Here is a 17016-nt window from a genome sequence, read left to right on the forward strand (position 1 = left end):
TTGATGTGGGATCTAAAAATCAAAAACCCAAACAACCAAAAATGAAACAAAGCAAACCAACGAACCCAGAAACAGAATCATAAATACAGAGAACAAACTGAGTGACTTCCGGAAGGTAGAGGATTAACAGGGTGGGTGAGATAGGTAATGGGGATTAAAAGGTACAGACTAGTTATAAAAGAAGTCACAGGAATGGAAAGTACAATGTAGGGAATATAGTCCATAATATTATAATAGTTTTGTGAGGTGCCAGATACTAACTACGCTTACTACGGGGAGCATAGTGTAATGTGTAGGATTGTGGAATCACTACGTTGCAAATATGAAACTAATATAACATTGTATGTTAACTATATTTAAATTGAAAAAGTTAAAAAATGTCAGTCACCTTCAATTTATTAAATTTATTAATGGATAATATAGTATAAAACTATAAAAAAGGAGAGAAGTGAGAATTGATTTTGAATTCTTAATAGTCAGCTTTTTATTTTTATTATTTTTAAAAATTTTATTGATTTATTCATGAGAGACACACAGAGAGAGAGGCAGAGACACAGGTAGGGGGAGAAGCAGGTTCCACGCAGGGAGCCCGATGTGGGACTCAATCCCGGGACTCTGGAGTCACGCCCTGGGCTGAAGGCAGATGCTCAATCACTGAGTCACCCAGGTGCCCCAATAGTCAGCTTTTTCTTTTTTTTAAAGCTTATTTATATAAGTAATCTCTACACCCAACATGGAGCTCTAACTCATGGCCCCAAGCTGCATGCCCTTCCCACTGAGCCAGCCAGTTCTCCTCACCCAAATAGTCAACTTTTAATACATGCTATGTAATGAATGTGTGTGTGTGTATAAATGAAATAAAAGTGTGGATACAAATATCTTATTTGTTGTACATTTTGAATGTTCCATTAAGAACTATCTCATATTTTTTGAATGAGAGATTTGAAATGAAATAAAAAATTTTAAATCTGCAGTGTAGCTTCATCATTTCTACTTATTTAAAAACATAAATCAGAAAAAAAGAATTTCTGTATCTATGTGTCTGTTTTTGTGCCAGTACCACACTGTCTTGATGGTCACAGCTTTGTAGTACAACCTGAGATCTGGCATTGTGATGCCCCCAGCTACGTTTTTTTTTTTTTTCAATATTCCCCTGGTTATTTGTGGTCTTTTCTGATTCCACACAAATTTTAAGATTATTTGTTCCAACTCTCTGAAGAAAGTCCATGGTATTTTGAAAGGGATTGCATTAAATGTGTAAGTTGCCCTGGGTAGCATGGACATTTTCACAATATTAATTCTTCCAATCCATGAGTGTGGAATATTTTTCCATCTCTTTACATCTTCGTCAATTTCTTTAGGAGTGTTCTGTAGTTTTTAGGGTATAGATCCTTTACCTCTTTGGTTAGGTTTATTCCTAGGTGTCTTATGCTTTTGGGTGCAATTGTAAATGGGATTGACTCCTTAATTCCTCTTTCTTCAGTCTCATTGTTAGTGTATAGAAATGGCACTGACTTCTGGGCATTGATTTTGTGTCCTGCCACGCTGCCGAATTGCTGTATGAGTTCTAGCAATCTTGGGGCGGAGGCTTTTGTAACTGGACGGTATCATGCTGAGTGAAGTAAGTTAATCGGAGAAAGACAATTATATGGTTTCACTCATACATGGAATATAATAGTGAAAGTGACCATAAGGGAAGGGGGGAAACTGAGTGGGAAAAATTAGAGAGGAAGACAAACCATGAGAGACTCCTGACTCTGGGAACACAGGGTAGTGGAAAGGGAGACGGGTGGGTGGGGGGATAAGGTGACGTGGTGACGGGCACTGAGGGGGGCGTTATACTATATGCTGGCAAATTGAATTTAAATACAATTTCTAAAAAATTGTAAAAAGTAAAAAAATTATGATTTTCAAATGCTTGCAAGGGAATTATAAGAGATATAAAAAAACCTACTTAGGCATACTGTATTCTCTTATAAACTGTTGGTTGTAACATAATAAATAATTCAATATAAATGACTTGGAGCATAAACTATAATTTTATATATTACATGAAATATAAAGATATATAGATACAATTCATGTTTTCCAAAAGACCCTAGAAGCTCCAAAGATTCTACAGTAACTAATATACAATATTTAAAACAAAATTGAATACGCCAAATAGATATCAACTAAAAATTGCGTGCAGTTATTATTTAATTTCTTAATAAGCGATGAACTCAAACTTCTTAAGAACTTACACAATGGTACTGATGCTCTATTAAAGTGATTGGTAGAAAGCCACAGATAAGAAATGCAAAACGATTGCTTGTTTTGTATTCGTTATATTTTATTAGAAAAGAAATGCGCATTTCTTTTAACAATCAGTGTTTATTTTCTGTATGTATTATTTGGACTTCACAAAAGCATTTTCCAGCATTAACCATTTAAAACGCATATATTCATTCATTCATATATTTTATTACGTATCCCACAGCAAAGACAAAGAGGCAGGCAAGAATGATTGTTTAACAGCCTAAAACAGAAAATAGCTCCTGTATTTTCACACTACCACGTTTTAAACCAATTTTGTGTTTGTTGAAGAAGGGATGTTTTTCATGCATAGTGCAGATTTTCTTCTATTATGGTATCCGTGTCCCGGAGCTGCTGTAACAAATTACCCCACGCTGGGTGCCTTCCAACAACGGGAGTGTATCGTGTCATGGTTCTGCAGTCTGGAGGCCGGAAGTCAAGGCGTCAGCAAAGTTGGTGGCTCGCCGTACGCCTGAGGGGGCATCTAGTCCATGCTTCTCTCTTGGCTTCTAATGGGGGCCAGCAATCCCTGGTGTGCCCTGGCTTGTGGATGAATCGTTCTAACCTCCGCTTTTACCTCCACGTGCCATTCTGCCCTTCATCTCCATCTTCTCTTCTTATAAGACAACACACGTACTGGATTAAGGGCCTGCTCGGCTCCAGCATGACTTCAGCTGAACTACTTACATCTGCAGTGACCGTATCACCAAATAAGGTCATATTCTGACATTCTGAGAAGGACATGAATTTTTGAGGGGAAAACACTATTCAACCCAATGCAGTCACTTTCCATCTAACATTCAAGAACATTCAAGAAATCCCCATACTCTACAGGATCCAAAAATAACAGATGAAATAGGTCATTGTACAAAAGAGTGTGATCTCTTATTTTCTAACCAGGTACTTGGATGGGAATGTATCTTTGGGAATCTTTCTCATTCACAAATATGACTTATATGCAAGAAAAACTGAAACCTCTTTTCAGGAAAGATTCAATGGAGTAGCCTATGTACAGTCATTTTTCTCTAATTTGAGGACACTGCTCCCTAGAATATTTTCTAATTTTCCACAATTAGAAATTAATTTCACTGCAGAATTGCTCTGATTTGAATAAAGCCTACAAAGTGTCAAATAAGCTTGAGAATTAAAGTCAAGCATTACAGAGGTAAAGTAAATCAAAGGTGAATTCAACTACTTAATTCCTATCCTTTGCCCATACTTATGTTGATATTTTATTCACTTGTACTCACCAATTCAGAATCTGTCACCATAATTGAGAAGATAAATTTTTCCTATATTTGAATAGTTTACTAAACATATTAATAGTATAAATATGATTATAGGGATAGCTACTTAAGAAAGCAGTCATTTATAAATACCTTTAATCAATATGCCAACATACCCTTTGACTAATTATATCTCTTATTCATCCTTCAAGTCATAATTCAGCATTATAATGTCAGACCCAGTTTCCTTCAGTAATTGAAACCCCTATTAGATGTTCTTGCAGTGGCCTGTACAGCTTCTTTGTAGCTTTTACCACTGTTAATTTTGTATTGATTTTTGTGATTATTTAACTACCATCACTCTTCTCCACTAGACTACAGACTCCATAGAACAAGTACTGTGAGGTATGTATATTTTATTTACCTTTGTTTCTCTGCCTAGTTCAGTAGTTGCTGAATAACTGAAAAAATTAGAAATGCATATTTACATATAAAAAGTTGATATGTGAATCATGAATCAATCTCATTAATGTGTTAAAGAATCCTTTACCAAGTGAATGTCTCCTAAATAAGCATTTTACTAATAGAGTTACTATTGGGTAATAAAAACATTAGGGGTATATTCCTTAATATATCATATACATTTCTATTTCAAATAGACTTGGTTGAATTATTTCGAATAGCTCAATTTAAAATCCTGCAGGTTTCAGGGATCCCTGGGCGGCCCAGGGGTTGAGCGTCTACCTTTGGCTCAGGGCGTGATCCCGGGGTCCTGGGATCCAGTCCTGCATCAGGCTTCCTGCATGGAGCCTGCTTCTCCCTCTGCCTGTGTCTCTGCCTCTCTCTCTGTGTCTCTCATGAAAAAATAAAGTCTTAAAAAAAAATAAAAATGCAGGAATCAAATAATGACATATTTTATTATGTGTCAAAGGCATTCTGGGAAAAAACATAATTAACTTCAAATAGAAGTTTCATGAAATATTCTCTGTGAGGGCTATTAGAGTAATTCTGCATTTTTACTTTGTAATACATGAAAAAATGGTATATTTCATACTGTAAAATGCCTTTAAAACAATGAACACTAATTTCAAAAATGACAATATGATGCATTATAAAAATACTTTAAAATTTAAAATTTGCATAATACCTATATTTGAGAGGACTATAATACTACTTAATTATTTCTAAATAAAAATTAAAATTTCTTCCATGATCATTACTAATTATTTGACCCACAGAAAGTCTGTTGCAAATGTGAATATCTAAATTCAGAATCTAGAGCATGCAGATACAATTATAACTTCTCTCTTTCGACAGCTTGAATTTACATATTTAGATATTCACAGTATTCTTCATTTTAAAAAATTTCCTGAGCTTAGAGAAAGGACTGTATTTCATAATTAAATATAATGCTCAGATAAACACATTTTTCCAGTTTTGAGATGCTGCTGCTCCTTGAGTTGAACTTTCTGTGTCATGCTAATATTTCTGACATTTTCTTTCTAAGGAAAAAAATGGTAAATATCCTTAATTTCCACACATATATAGTATATCTCTTAATATAGATATAAATTCTCATACTTTCTTACATTAAGTTGTTCAGTAATATCACAACAAAAGAAGAGAAACTGGGGGGGGGACTTAAAGGATCAAATGATGAAAACTTTCTCATAATTTGATGGCTGCTCTGAGCTTGGCTGAACGAGCTCTGGGGTTTTCTTGTACCTCCTGATCATCTGGGGTAAGTACTTTCTTGTGTATTAATTCCCACATTAAAGGGGCCTTGCTTATAGAGGCTCCTTCCATGTTTTCACGACCTGAACCCAACTGTAATGCTTGTATCACCTTCTGTCTAGCACTAAGATTAAACCTTTCTGTCATGCTTATCCCAAGCAAGAATCGTTTGACAATGCGATCCTCTAATGAATGGAAGGAGAGTGCAACAAGACGGCCACCAGGTCTCAGGAACTTTTGAGCTGTCTTCAATCCTGTGTAAAGTTCATTGAGCTCATTGTTCACAAATATTCGAAGAGCTTGGAAAGTCTTGGTAGCAATATGGGTAGATCGTTGTAGCAAGTCTTTCCGTGCAAAAACAGCAGAGGGAGGAAATGCACCTATGAGTAAGTTTTGTAAAAACAGGAAAAGAGGACAGGAAATATTAGTATTTTCCATTGTAGATCTACTGGGTTGTGTGTGCAAATATTTAAGGAACTAGGTTTCATTATAAAATTGTGGCATTTCATCTATACTTCTGTTTTATTTCCAAGCATTCTATCAAGATTTAAACTATTGTGTCAGAAACAGCTTTTATGACTCATAAGAGTAACCAGAGTCAAACAAGGAGTAGAGAAAAAGGCAGACAAATATTTGGAGAAATAGTGACTTAAAAAAACTTCCCAGCTTAGGTGAAAAATACTAACTCACTGATACAAGAAGTTCAGTGAACCACAAATAGAATAAACAGAAGAAAACTACATGTAGGTACATCATAAACTACTACAAGTTAATCAGAGAAATCTTAAATACAATAAAGAAATATATTACATAAAAGAGAACAAAAATATGATTAATAGTTATTTTCTCATTAGGACAATGGAAGCTATAAGATACTAGAATAACATTCAAATTGTTGAGGAAAGAAATTTGTCTTCCAAAAGGCTATCTAAAACAATTTTTCAGAATTAAAGGTTCAACAACATTTTCAAATAAATAAAAATATTAGAGAATTCATTGCTAATATATCTGCATTCAAGAAGTGCTAGAGAAAATCATGATGAAATAAAATGATACCAGATGATAAATTGCATATACAGAAAAAAGAAATTATAGATATATCTATATAGATACCTATATGTCTATATATATATATATATGAGTTCTCTAAATTTCTTTAAAAGACAGGATTCTTTAAGTGAATTTTTTTTTACATTTATATACATAATATAAGTATAGATATGTACAAAGAATTAGAATGGATAAATGGATACTTTGGCAAGGTTCATTTGATTTACTGGTAGTTAAAGTTGCATATTGTGATCCCTAAAGCAACCAATAAAAATAATGCAAAGAAATAAAGCTAATAAGATAATAGAGCATAAAAACAGTTTACAAAAAATTATTGCATAGCATAAAAGGTAGAAGAGGTCTCTAAAAATGAGACAAACAGAAGAGGAATAGTAAAATAGCAGACAATAAAACCAAATATATTGATAATTACATTAAGTATAAATGTTCTAAATACTCCAATATAAATGCAGAGGTTATCTCACTGAAAAATAAGCATAAGTATACATTGTCTACAGAAATATATGTTCAATATAAAAATACAAATAAAAAAGAGTAAGCAAAAGGCTGTGAAAAGATAGGCCATGAAGACAGAAACATAAAAATGAGAGATCATATTAATATTAGAAAAACTTTTAAAAAGGAGAATTCCTAGACCCAAAGAGGAACATTTCTTATTGAAAAAAGGTCGATATTGCAGGAAGATACAACTATAAATGCATATGCACCAAGTAACATAGTTCTCAAAACTTAGATATCTCCATGAAAGACATTTATAAAACAATTGTTTTTTCACCAAGTTGTCAAGTTAGTTCAATGGAGAAAGAACAGATTTTTAATGAAAGTGATTATAATTAAAGATGAGCTTCAACTCTTACTGCACATTGTACACAAAAATCAATACAAATATGGAACACAGACCTAAGAGTAAACACTAAAGATAAAATACATATCTGACAAAACTCTAATCCAGAACATGTAAGTTATATCTCACAACTTAACAATAATAAGCCAAACCAACTATGTTCAAAAATTTGAACAAACATTTCACAAAAGATATATAGTCAATAAACACAGGTAAAGACATTCAACATTATTAGGCATAAAAATGCAAACTAAAGGGCAGCCCTGGTGGCTCAGTAGTTTAGTACCACCTTCAGCCTGGGTCGTGTTCCTGGAGTCCCGGGATCGAGTCCCACGTTGGGCTCCCTGCATGGAGCCTGCTTCTCCCTCTGCCCGTGTCTCTACCTCTCTCTCTCTCTGTGTCTCTCATGAATAAATAAATGAAATTTTAAAAAATGCAAACTAAAACCACAGTGAACCACTACACATTCATTAGAACTGCAAGACTGACCCAAAAAGAAACAGATAATCTGAACAGAATTATTACAAGTGAAAGGATTAAATCAGTAATCAAAAGCAACACACAAAGAAAAGAACAGGCCAGGATGGCCTCTCTCCTGAATTCTGACAAATATTCAAATAATTAAAAACATTACTTCACAAATGCTTCCAAAAAAGTTAAAGGAAACAGAATACTTCTCAAATTACTTTATGAGGCAAGTATTACTATGAAACTAAAACCAAAGGCACCACAAAAAATTACAGATCAGTATCTCTCTTTTAAATCCTCAACAAAATACTAGCAAACTCAATTCAGCAGCATATCAAAAGTATTATACATATGACCAAGAAGATGGTCATGACCAAGGATGGTTCAACAAATGAAAATTGACCAATGTCATACATCGTATCGACAAAATGAAGAAAAAAACCACACATGATTATTTCAATTGATGCAGAAAAAGCATTTGAAAAAACTCAACACCCTTTAATGATAAAAACACTCAAGAACTAGGAATAGAGGGAAAGTACTTCAACATAATGAAGCCCATATATGAGAACCCAAAGCTAACATTATACTTAATGATGGCAGACTCAAAGTTTTCCCTCAAAGATCATGAACAAGACAAGAATACCCATTTTCACCACTTCTACTCAACATAGTCCTGAAAGTTCTAATCAGAGCAATCAGACAAGAAAAAGAAATAAAAGGCATCCAAATTGGAAAAGAAATAGTAAAATTATCTCTTTTTACAGAGGACAGGATCTTATATGTAGAAAACACTAAAGATTACACATATACAAACACACACACAAACCTTATGAAAGCTAACAAATGGATTCAGCAAAGCAGCAGTATATAAAATTAACATGCAAAAGTCGTGTTTCTATACTTAATAATGAACAATCTAAAAATGTAATTTAAAAAATTCCATTTGCAATGGCATCAAAAAGAATCAAATACATAGCAGCAGAGTTAGAAAAAAGAAATGTAAAATTTACTCTAGGGAAGCTACAAATTTTTAAAAAATTGTTTAAGATAGTAATACTCCTCCAAATTGGTTTAAGATTCAATGCAATCTCTATCAGATCCCAGCTGACTTTTTTATACAAATTGAAAAGCTAATTCTAAAATTCACATAGAATTGTAAGAGACCCAGAACAGCCATAATGATCCTGGGCTTGGGGTTGGGAGAAGAGAATGAAAAAAGAGGACTCGAGCATAAAAAAGAGAGATCATGTTAATATTTAAAAAAAAAAACACACAATTTTAAAAAGGGGAATTCCTTAGATTCACCTAGAATCCCTACAATACTAGGGATTTCAAAATTTTCTAAAAAGCAATGGTAATTGAGACAGTGTGGTGCTGGTAACAACAATGGACATAGAGATCAATGGAATATAACTGAAATCCCAGAAATAAACCCACATATCTTTGAGCAACTGATTTTGACAAGAATGTCAAAGCTACTCAATAGGGAAAGAATGGTCAATTGAATGAATAGTGTTAGGACAACTACATAGTCATATACTAAAAAATAGAGTTGGATCCTTAAATCATATAGAAAAATTAACTCAAAATGGATCAAAGACATAAATGTAAGAGCAAAAGCTGTAAAATTCTTGGAAGAAAACACAGGGATAAATATTAATGACTTTGAATTTGGCAAAAAATTTCTTAGATATGACACCCAAGTCACAACAAAAGAAAATGGTACTTTATCAAAATTAATTTTGTTCTTCAAAGGACATCATCAAGAAAGTGAAAAGACAACTGAAAAAATGGAGAAAAAATTGCAAATCATGTATCTTTTAAGAGATTAATATATCTAGAATACATAAATAAGAAAATTACAAAATGATGCATGTATGATACTATCTACATTTTAAAGTATGTACATCAAAACAGACAAGCTCTATCTAGTTTTCAAGAATAAGGATAAAAAAATGTTGATTTTTAAATAAATCAATAAATATCATTTTCCTTAGACTTACTCCATTGGCATATAAATATGATATTAAAGTATAATGTTCAATGAATGTATACAGGAATTTTCTATTTAATTTTTAAAATTTGATTAATCGTGTCTTAAAATTTTTGTTCCTAGAGAATATCATCCCACAGAGATGTAATCCTTGTGGTCCAAATTCTATCTGGATGAAGATCTGGAAAGTAGGCTCTAATCCTGGCACTTGAGTCTCTGGCATGCTTCTTACAGAAAAGCATATTATACATAGCTGCTACCTTACTTCACATTTTAGTAACCTGTAGGTCCAGTAGTACATTGAGATACACTTGATTCATCTTCTTGGAAACTGGGTCAGAGAATGAAGGAAACAGTATCTTGTTTGTACAAGGGAGCTGAGAACCTGGCTGTCTGAAGTTAACCAAATCCATGGTATGGGTTCACTCTTTCATCCACAAAAGCTGATTGGCTGAAAGGCTAGAAGATGTTAGACGTTAGGGACCAACAAGCAGAAACAAAACATCAAAGCCAAAGCTAAAGAGGGACGTCAACCTTTTTTATTTTTTATTCAATCTCCCCATTTCCCACAGAAAGAGTTCTGGTCACTGGGAAATGTGTTTTAAAACATTTTAAAATCTGAAAAATATCAATGCTTCATATTTTAGAGCTTGGATTTAGAGGCTGCTTCAGGAAGAGTATATTGCATGTTTCAAACCTTGCATAATTCAACACTAATTTTCTCAAAGAAAAAAATGAATTATAAAATGCATTTTAATTTACATGTATTTTGATGTAAAATAGGATGTAAACATCTATGGAGCATGTGAAGCAACAAATAATGTAGCAGGTTTTTGCTTTAATGCTTTAAAACTTTGTTTGATACTATTGTCTCTAATATTTTGTAGAGATTCAATGGATGGCTCAACATGGTAATTGCTTAGCTTTCTTGGCATCTTATCACATTTCCAAGATACACATTTGAGGATGTGGTTATTAACAGCACTGAATTGGCCATACCTGACTGCATATTAACTAATTTGATAAAATAACAGAAAGGCAGAGAGCTTAATCATATTTGCTTGATATTGTCAATGAGCATATTTTCAAAAAGTAATCAAAATAGAAAATGTTAAGATAACAAAATAATATCTGAGATCACCATGTAAATTCTAACATAAACAACAGCTTTGGTTCATTTGACATCACAAAACTTGGTAGGCATTTCCCTTCACCAGCTAACATACACCTTCCTGCGGTAGAATTATAGTTTATAATTCATTCACCCAGCTCGCTGTGAAAACTATGAGATTCCTGACTAGCTCCTTTAACTGAAAGGATCTGTTTTTATTTCAAAGTATTTCACAGAAAGCGAGAATTTATTCATATTTTATATTATGCAACTTCATGTTTATATAATTAATATTCACTTTATATCCACACTGCATATGAATCTGAAGCTGAAAAATTAACACTACTGCGATCAATTTTTGACAATTTTTTCTTTATAAGGTCTACGTAGGCCTTGCCAGTGTCATATAATGGAAAAAGAAAATAAGAGCTTCCATTTTATTTAGGAATGGTCTTAAAGGTAATAGGATAGCTCTAAACCATGAAAAGTTTTTCTTCTGTTTGTTTTTTGTTTTTAATTTTTGTTTACGTGCAATGGGTTTCCCAGACAGGATCTCCAGGTGTGGTCCTGCCAGCTCCTCTCAAGTCCCGTCTTGATGGGCCAGAAGATGATAAAGGACTGTGATGGGCAATGTGTTCTGTGGAGCTTTCTGGTGCTGCTCTGGGGATCAAGAGTACACACCCTGCCTTATTTAGTCTAGATTAGTTCAATTGCCAGGGATACCCTTCCAACAAAAACTGGCGTTTTTGTTTCTGTAGTTTATAGGAAGAAAGGTTGACAATGCAGATCTTATAAAATGACGAAGAAGAAAAAAAAACAAAATAATTCAAAGAGCATATGGGAATGGAAATTAAAATAGTAGAAACAAAACATGGTACAGAGAGACAAGACAAGAAAAGACAATCCTACTGTCAAGGATTAAGCAAGGTATTTTTGTCTGAATTAGAAAGTTTTAAGACAATCCATAAATGTCCTGTGCCTATCAGGTAGCAAAAATGGGTTTGTTTGAGTAAGTCACTGGTCAGAGAGCAAGAGGCAGAGTTCTCGTAGGTAAGCAGGGACTATGTGAGAACAACTATGGGACCTGAAATTAGGCCAAAGGAAGAAAAATATTGAGAACTGGTCCTTGACCTTGAGGAGCTCACTGTTGTGCAATCCTTCTTCCTTCCTTCACCCCTTCTCATATCCCATAACCTGTTATCAGAGAGAGAAACCGATCCTCTCTACTCTTCCATTTCCTGACGTTAGTCACAGAAGTTGTACGGCCAATTCACCTGATTAAGGCATCCAGTAGTGGGTCAGACCGGAAATATGGACTCACTTGATTTGGTGCTTAGAGAAAATCTCCTCTTTGTATTTTCTATCAATGGACTTAGTTAACACTCAGCCAGTGTCTACGAGTCCTAAGTGCAAAGAGGTGTGCGCCTGTCGCACTCTACTAGAATTTTACTTCTCTGTCTCAGTACCTTGACTTGTGAGTAGGCGCTAGTTCACATTCACTCTTCAGAGAAGCTTGTGGCTCTCTACCTTGACTGTGTATCAGTCACCTGTGGAGCCTTTGAAAAAAATAAAGATGCCTGGCCCCAGTCCAGACCTATGGAATCAGTTTCAGGGGTTTATTACACAGTAATCACTACTCCTAAAAAGCTTCACAGAGGATTTTGATTGCAGCTCAGATTAAGAACTACGATAGTAAACATTCTGTAAATGTTTGTTGAAAAGATAATAAATAGATAATGAATGGACAAAAATAAATGGATAAGTGAATGAAAATCCAGGATCATTATTACAAACAGTTTCAGTCACATCATTAGATGGATATATAAAGAGTGTAATATTCAGTCGCACCAATGAATAGCTAAATGATCAGCATGTATTTATTCACAGAAAACATCATGAACTGAATTTTCAATTAATGTCATGAAATGACCTACTTTTTGGCCAAATGTGAATGTGGGTACCAAATTATGATTTTAATGGGGCATATGAACTCTCAAATTTGCTAGCAATTTCATTATCTCAATATAACTATTTCCATGTATTTAATGATATTTGATAAAAGCTGGGAATGTCCTTAATGAATCAATTATTTGCACATGCAACAGAGCACCTGCAAATAATTTTAACTTCAGGAAGTGCAAACTTGCAAGCCTTTATTAACTGAAATGAGCCAATGTGCAAGGTGAACTTTTTTTGCATATTTCTTTTACAGAATAAAGTGAGACATGAGAATGTGATGGTCATCAAGACCTTCCGTGGTTTCAGCTCACTTTTTTCCCCCACAGATTAGTGCACAATATTGTTGAGATTTACTGTGATTTACTTAAGATTTAAGCTTTTATTTCAGTTAACACCTATGAAACCCTAAACCGCGAGTTTTCCCAACTCTTCAAAACAGCAGAACTGTTGTCCTCCTAATACTCTTTTCTCCCTGTTTTGAGGAATTTTTTTATCCTTAATACTTTATAATAGCAAAATTATGTCAGTAAAACTGAGTCCAAAAAAGAATTAAAGGCTAACATACATTTAATAGCAAGACGTTTTCAAGTTAAGTACATTTTTAAAAAAGTATAGTTAAAAGTAAATGTTCTTTAAATCCACCATGGGGTAACAAGTTGTAATTTCAATTCAATTTTACATTATTTGGTTATATCTCACAATAATGTTGGGAAAATTCCCAACACAGAGATTGACCCTAGCTGTTCAAGAAAACTGTTTATGGTCCTGCCTCATTAGAGGCATTGCATTCTCACATTCCGAATTAGGTTTGTTGTTGCAGGATTTTTAAAGTTCCTGACAGTCCCATATTCCTACTCTTTTTATCAGCGATTTTTGGATGGCTCCATATCCAGAACCCCATCATTTCTCACCAATTCCACTGCTATCACCTAATTCAAGCCATCATCATCTTTCCACACAACCACCAGACCAATCCTTTTCATATAAAAATTAGATCCTGTGATTACACAGTTTAACATCTCCAGTGTCTTCCTGTAATATGTAATAGAAACTGAAGTTCTCACCTTGGCCAAATGTCTCTGTATCATATGCAATCATTGCTTCCTACCGCTCCTATTGCTCTGACCTCACCTTCCTGACCCTGAGCTCTGTACTCTTACCTGAACCATGGCATGGTCCCGCCTAGGTCCCTTGGCCTGTATCTAGGAAATCTGCCTTCTTAGACCTGGATGGCTTATACCCTACTTTACTCAGGTATCTTCTTAAACATCACAGAATCAGAAAGGTTGCCCTTGACTACAGGTATGAAGAGCAGCATCCTGTCCCTAAATTCCCCTTACACTGTTTAATTTTTTTCATGATACTTTATAAGGGACAAATATTTACTTGTTTACCCCCTGTCTTCTTCTACTGTAACATGATGAATTCAGTGAAAACAGAGAACTGTTTGCTCACTGCCATAAATCTTTTGCACCACAACGAGTTGGTGGATTTAAAGAATGTACTTAACCAGTACAAACAAATCTAGTCATTGTTTAAAAAAAAAAAGCAAAAGGAAATATCATCAGTTACATATGTAGTAAAACATTAATGTCATTACTCCTTTAAATCTCACCTCAAGAGTAACCAAAAGGTAGACTTTATAACTTTCTTCTTGATAAACATACATGATATTTTGTATACAATGCACCTGTGCATTTATTTGTTAGGAGGGAATGATCTGCACAATAATTTGCAACTTGCTTTATTTACTTAAAAATTTCAGTTGTATGGATGCATTATAATTCATTTTGTTTGTTCATTAACAGATGTTTGTGGTGTGAAATGCAGTTTATTAAGATAGAGACAGTCTCTACTCTGCTGGAGCTCATGTTGCCATCACAGCAGTAGCATTTAGGATGTTCTCTATTTTTGCTAACACAAAAATGCTGCAATAAACATGTGAATTACACATTTTAAATTTCTGCATGGTAGAAAAGCTCTACAGAATAAAAGGAGGGCCACACTGTGGGAAAAGAATTTGTAACTATTCGAGCCTATGAAATCTATACGATTAGAGTTTTTAGGTCAAAGACTTTTTGCGTCCATTTAAATTTGGATCGATATTTCTAAATTTACTCTCTCAATAGGTTGTACCAATTTATTTCCATCAATAGTACATGAGAAAGCCCATCTCCTTACATCTACACTGGTACTAAAACTAGTTCTTTTTTTTTTTTTTTTTAACCTTAACTAGCCTAATATAGTGAGCCTGATATAGTTTTTCAGTTATTTATTTGCATTTCTTTGGCAACTAGTAGGATGGGGCATCCTTTCAAATCTAATGGCCATTTGATTACAGCTATGAATTGACTGAGCAAACCCTTTGTCCATGTTCTTATCTGATGTTTTTCTTTATTGATTTAAGAGCTATTTATAAAATAAAGATATTAACCATTTTCTCTCAGATACAGTTGCAGATATTTTTCGGGGATTGTGACTGTCTTTTTACTTTGTGGAGTTTTTCTGCCATACAGAAATTAAAAGAGTATATAGATTTTTTCCCCATACCTTATAGATTTTATCAAGTTTAGGAAAGCTCTCCTCACTCCAACATTCTGTAGTTATAATCAACTCTACATTTTCTGGCATATTTCTAGTTCAGAAAATTTATTTTTAGTATGTTATGAGGCAGGGATCTAACTTCATTTTTTGAAAATTACATAGCCAATTGTCCTTTAAGTTGTACAGTATTTCCTTACTTATTTGAAGTACCACTTTAATCATATACTACATTTTTATATACAATTAGATCTTCTGGATTCTCAATTGTGTCCCATTGATGTATTTCTCTATTTTTCTGCCAAATTCCAAATTACTATTGTTGTTTTCTTTCCCAGTATGTTTTGCTATCAAGTGGGACAAACTCCCCTACCCTCAACCATGATCTTTCCTTATTTGGGTATCCTCATGCAGTTATTATTCCAAATTAAATTTAGAAATAATCAATAAAGTACATAAAAACATTTTGATTAAAATTGCGCTGAATTTCTAAACTGATATGGATAAAATTTACATTATCATAATATCAAACAATCTATCTAGGAAGCATAGTATTTCCATTAGTATTTTACATGTCCTTTGTTAAAGTTTAATAGTAGTCTTCACCTAAGTTATGATCAGGCTGTTTGTGTATGATGTTTACACATAGGCACTTTAAACATCCATATGGAAAAGCCTAAGAAGTGACAATGATTAAGACGACACGGTGTAATAGAAATGGCGCTGGGCAAAAGAAGGGAGAAACTAGGTTCAATGATCAGATCTTTTACTTTTCAAAAGCCGTTTGATATGGGACAATGACACTTCTGAGTTTGTTTTGCCACTAGAACACGAGATGATAACACTTCTCACAGGATTAATGCGAAGATCAAATACAGAAAATGTTCAGAAGCACCGAGCACATAGTCCGTATAAATGTTCAAACTGCACAGTCACTTTATGAATGCCATTCATCCATTTATTTATTTACTATTCTCTGTTGTAAAATGGAGTAGGTGGGGAGGGGATTTGAGATGTTAATTTGAAAATCCTACCAAACTAATTCTACTTTCATCCTGGACTAATAGGAGAGTAGGTGGGATAGAGGGTTGTTGAAAACACCTGAAGCATCTGAGTAATACTCAATGGATTTAAGCATCAGATTAAAAGACTCCAAAAAAAAAAAAAAAAGATTAAAAGACTCAGTATCCAAAATGAAGTATAAAAATTTCCTTTTGTACAAATGGTGCACTTCTAAGCTTACAAAGTGGCATGTAGGCCTCAAGACGATGAAGACAGTATGGCACTGAAGTGAGACATCACTTAAAAATCACTTTTTAGTTTGACCTTGACTATTTAATGACCGATGCTAAAAACTCTAAGAGCTCTAATTTAACTAACCTAAACCTTCTAGGTTGCATTGCATTCACCTGGCCAAGTTATTGCCCATAATTAACTTTTAGATTTCTCTTGCCATCCAAGTATACAGCTTGTCTTCTGGCATCTTGAGCACACAGTAGTTTTTGGTCTCCATTCATTCCTTCTCCCTATGCTTTAGTTTTCATGGAGTACCTCTCTGCACAGGGCATCTTTTTTCTTAAGCATACTTCCACAAGGATGAAATACTGAAATATAATGTGAATAATTTTAAACCATGCCCTTTCTTTTTTCAAAGATCCAAAACCCCAATTTATTTAGTCCGTTTATTAGTTGCGTGGGATCTCTAGCTAAAAGAAATGGTTTCAATTAAAATTGTCACCAGCAATATTTGGTGAAATTCAGAAACTGCATC

The 17016-nt window shown here is 33.9% G+C and overlaps 1 protein-coding gene across 1 annotated transcript in view; it reads right to left on the reverse strand.

Annotated features, from left to right (window-relative positions):
• Positions 1-2297: 2297 nt before the first annotated feature.
• Positions 2298-17016, reverse strand: part of METTL15 (methyltransferase like 15) — a 179528-nt gene continuing 164809 nt past the window's right edge. The window contains exon 6 of the mRNA XM_055318094.1: positions 2298-5635. Within this exon, the coding sequence (XP_055174069.1) occupies positions 5190-5635 (446 nt within the window). The 3' untranslated portion in view covers positions 2298-5189. The remainder of the gene's footprint in view (positions 5636-17016) is intronic.

This window comes from Nyctereutes procyonoides, unplaced genomic scaffold (genome assembly GCF_905146905.1).
Source record: "Nyctereutes procyonoides isolate TBG_1078 unplaced genomic scaffold, NYPRO_anot_genome, whole genome shotgun sequence".
Classification (NCBI taxonomy): Eukaryota; Metazoa; Chordata; class Mammalia; order Carnivora; family Canidae; genus Nyctereutes; species Nyctereutes procyonoides.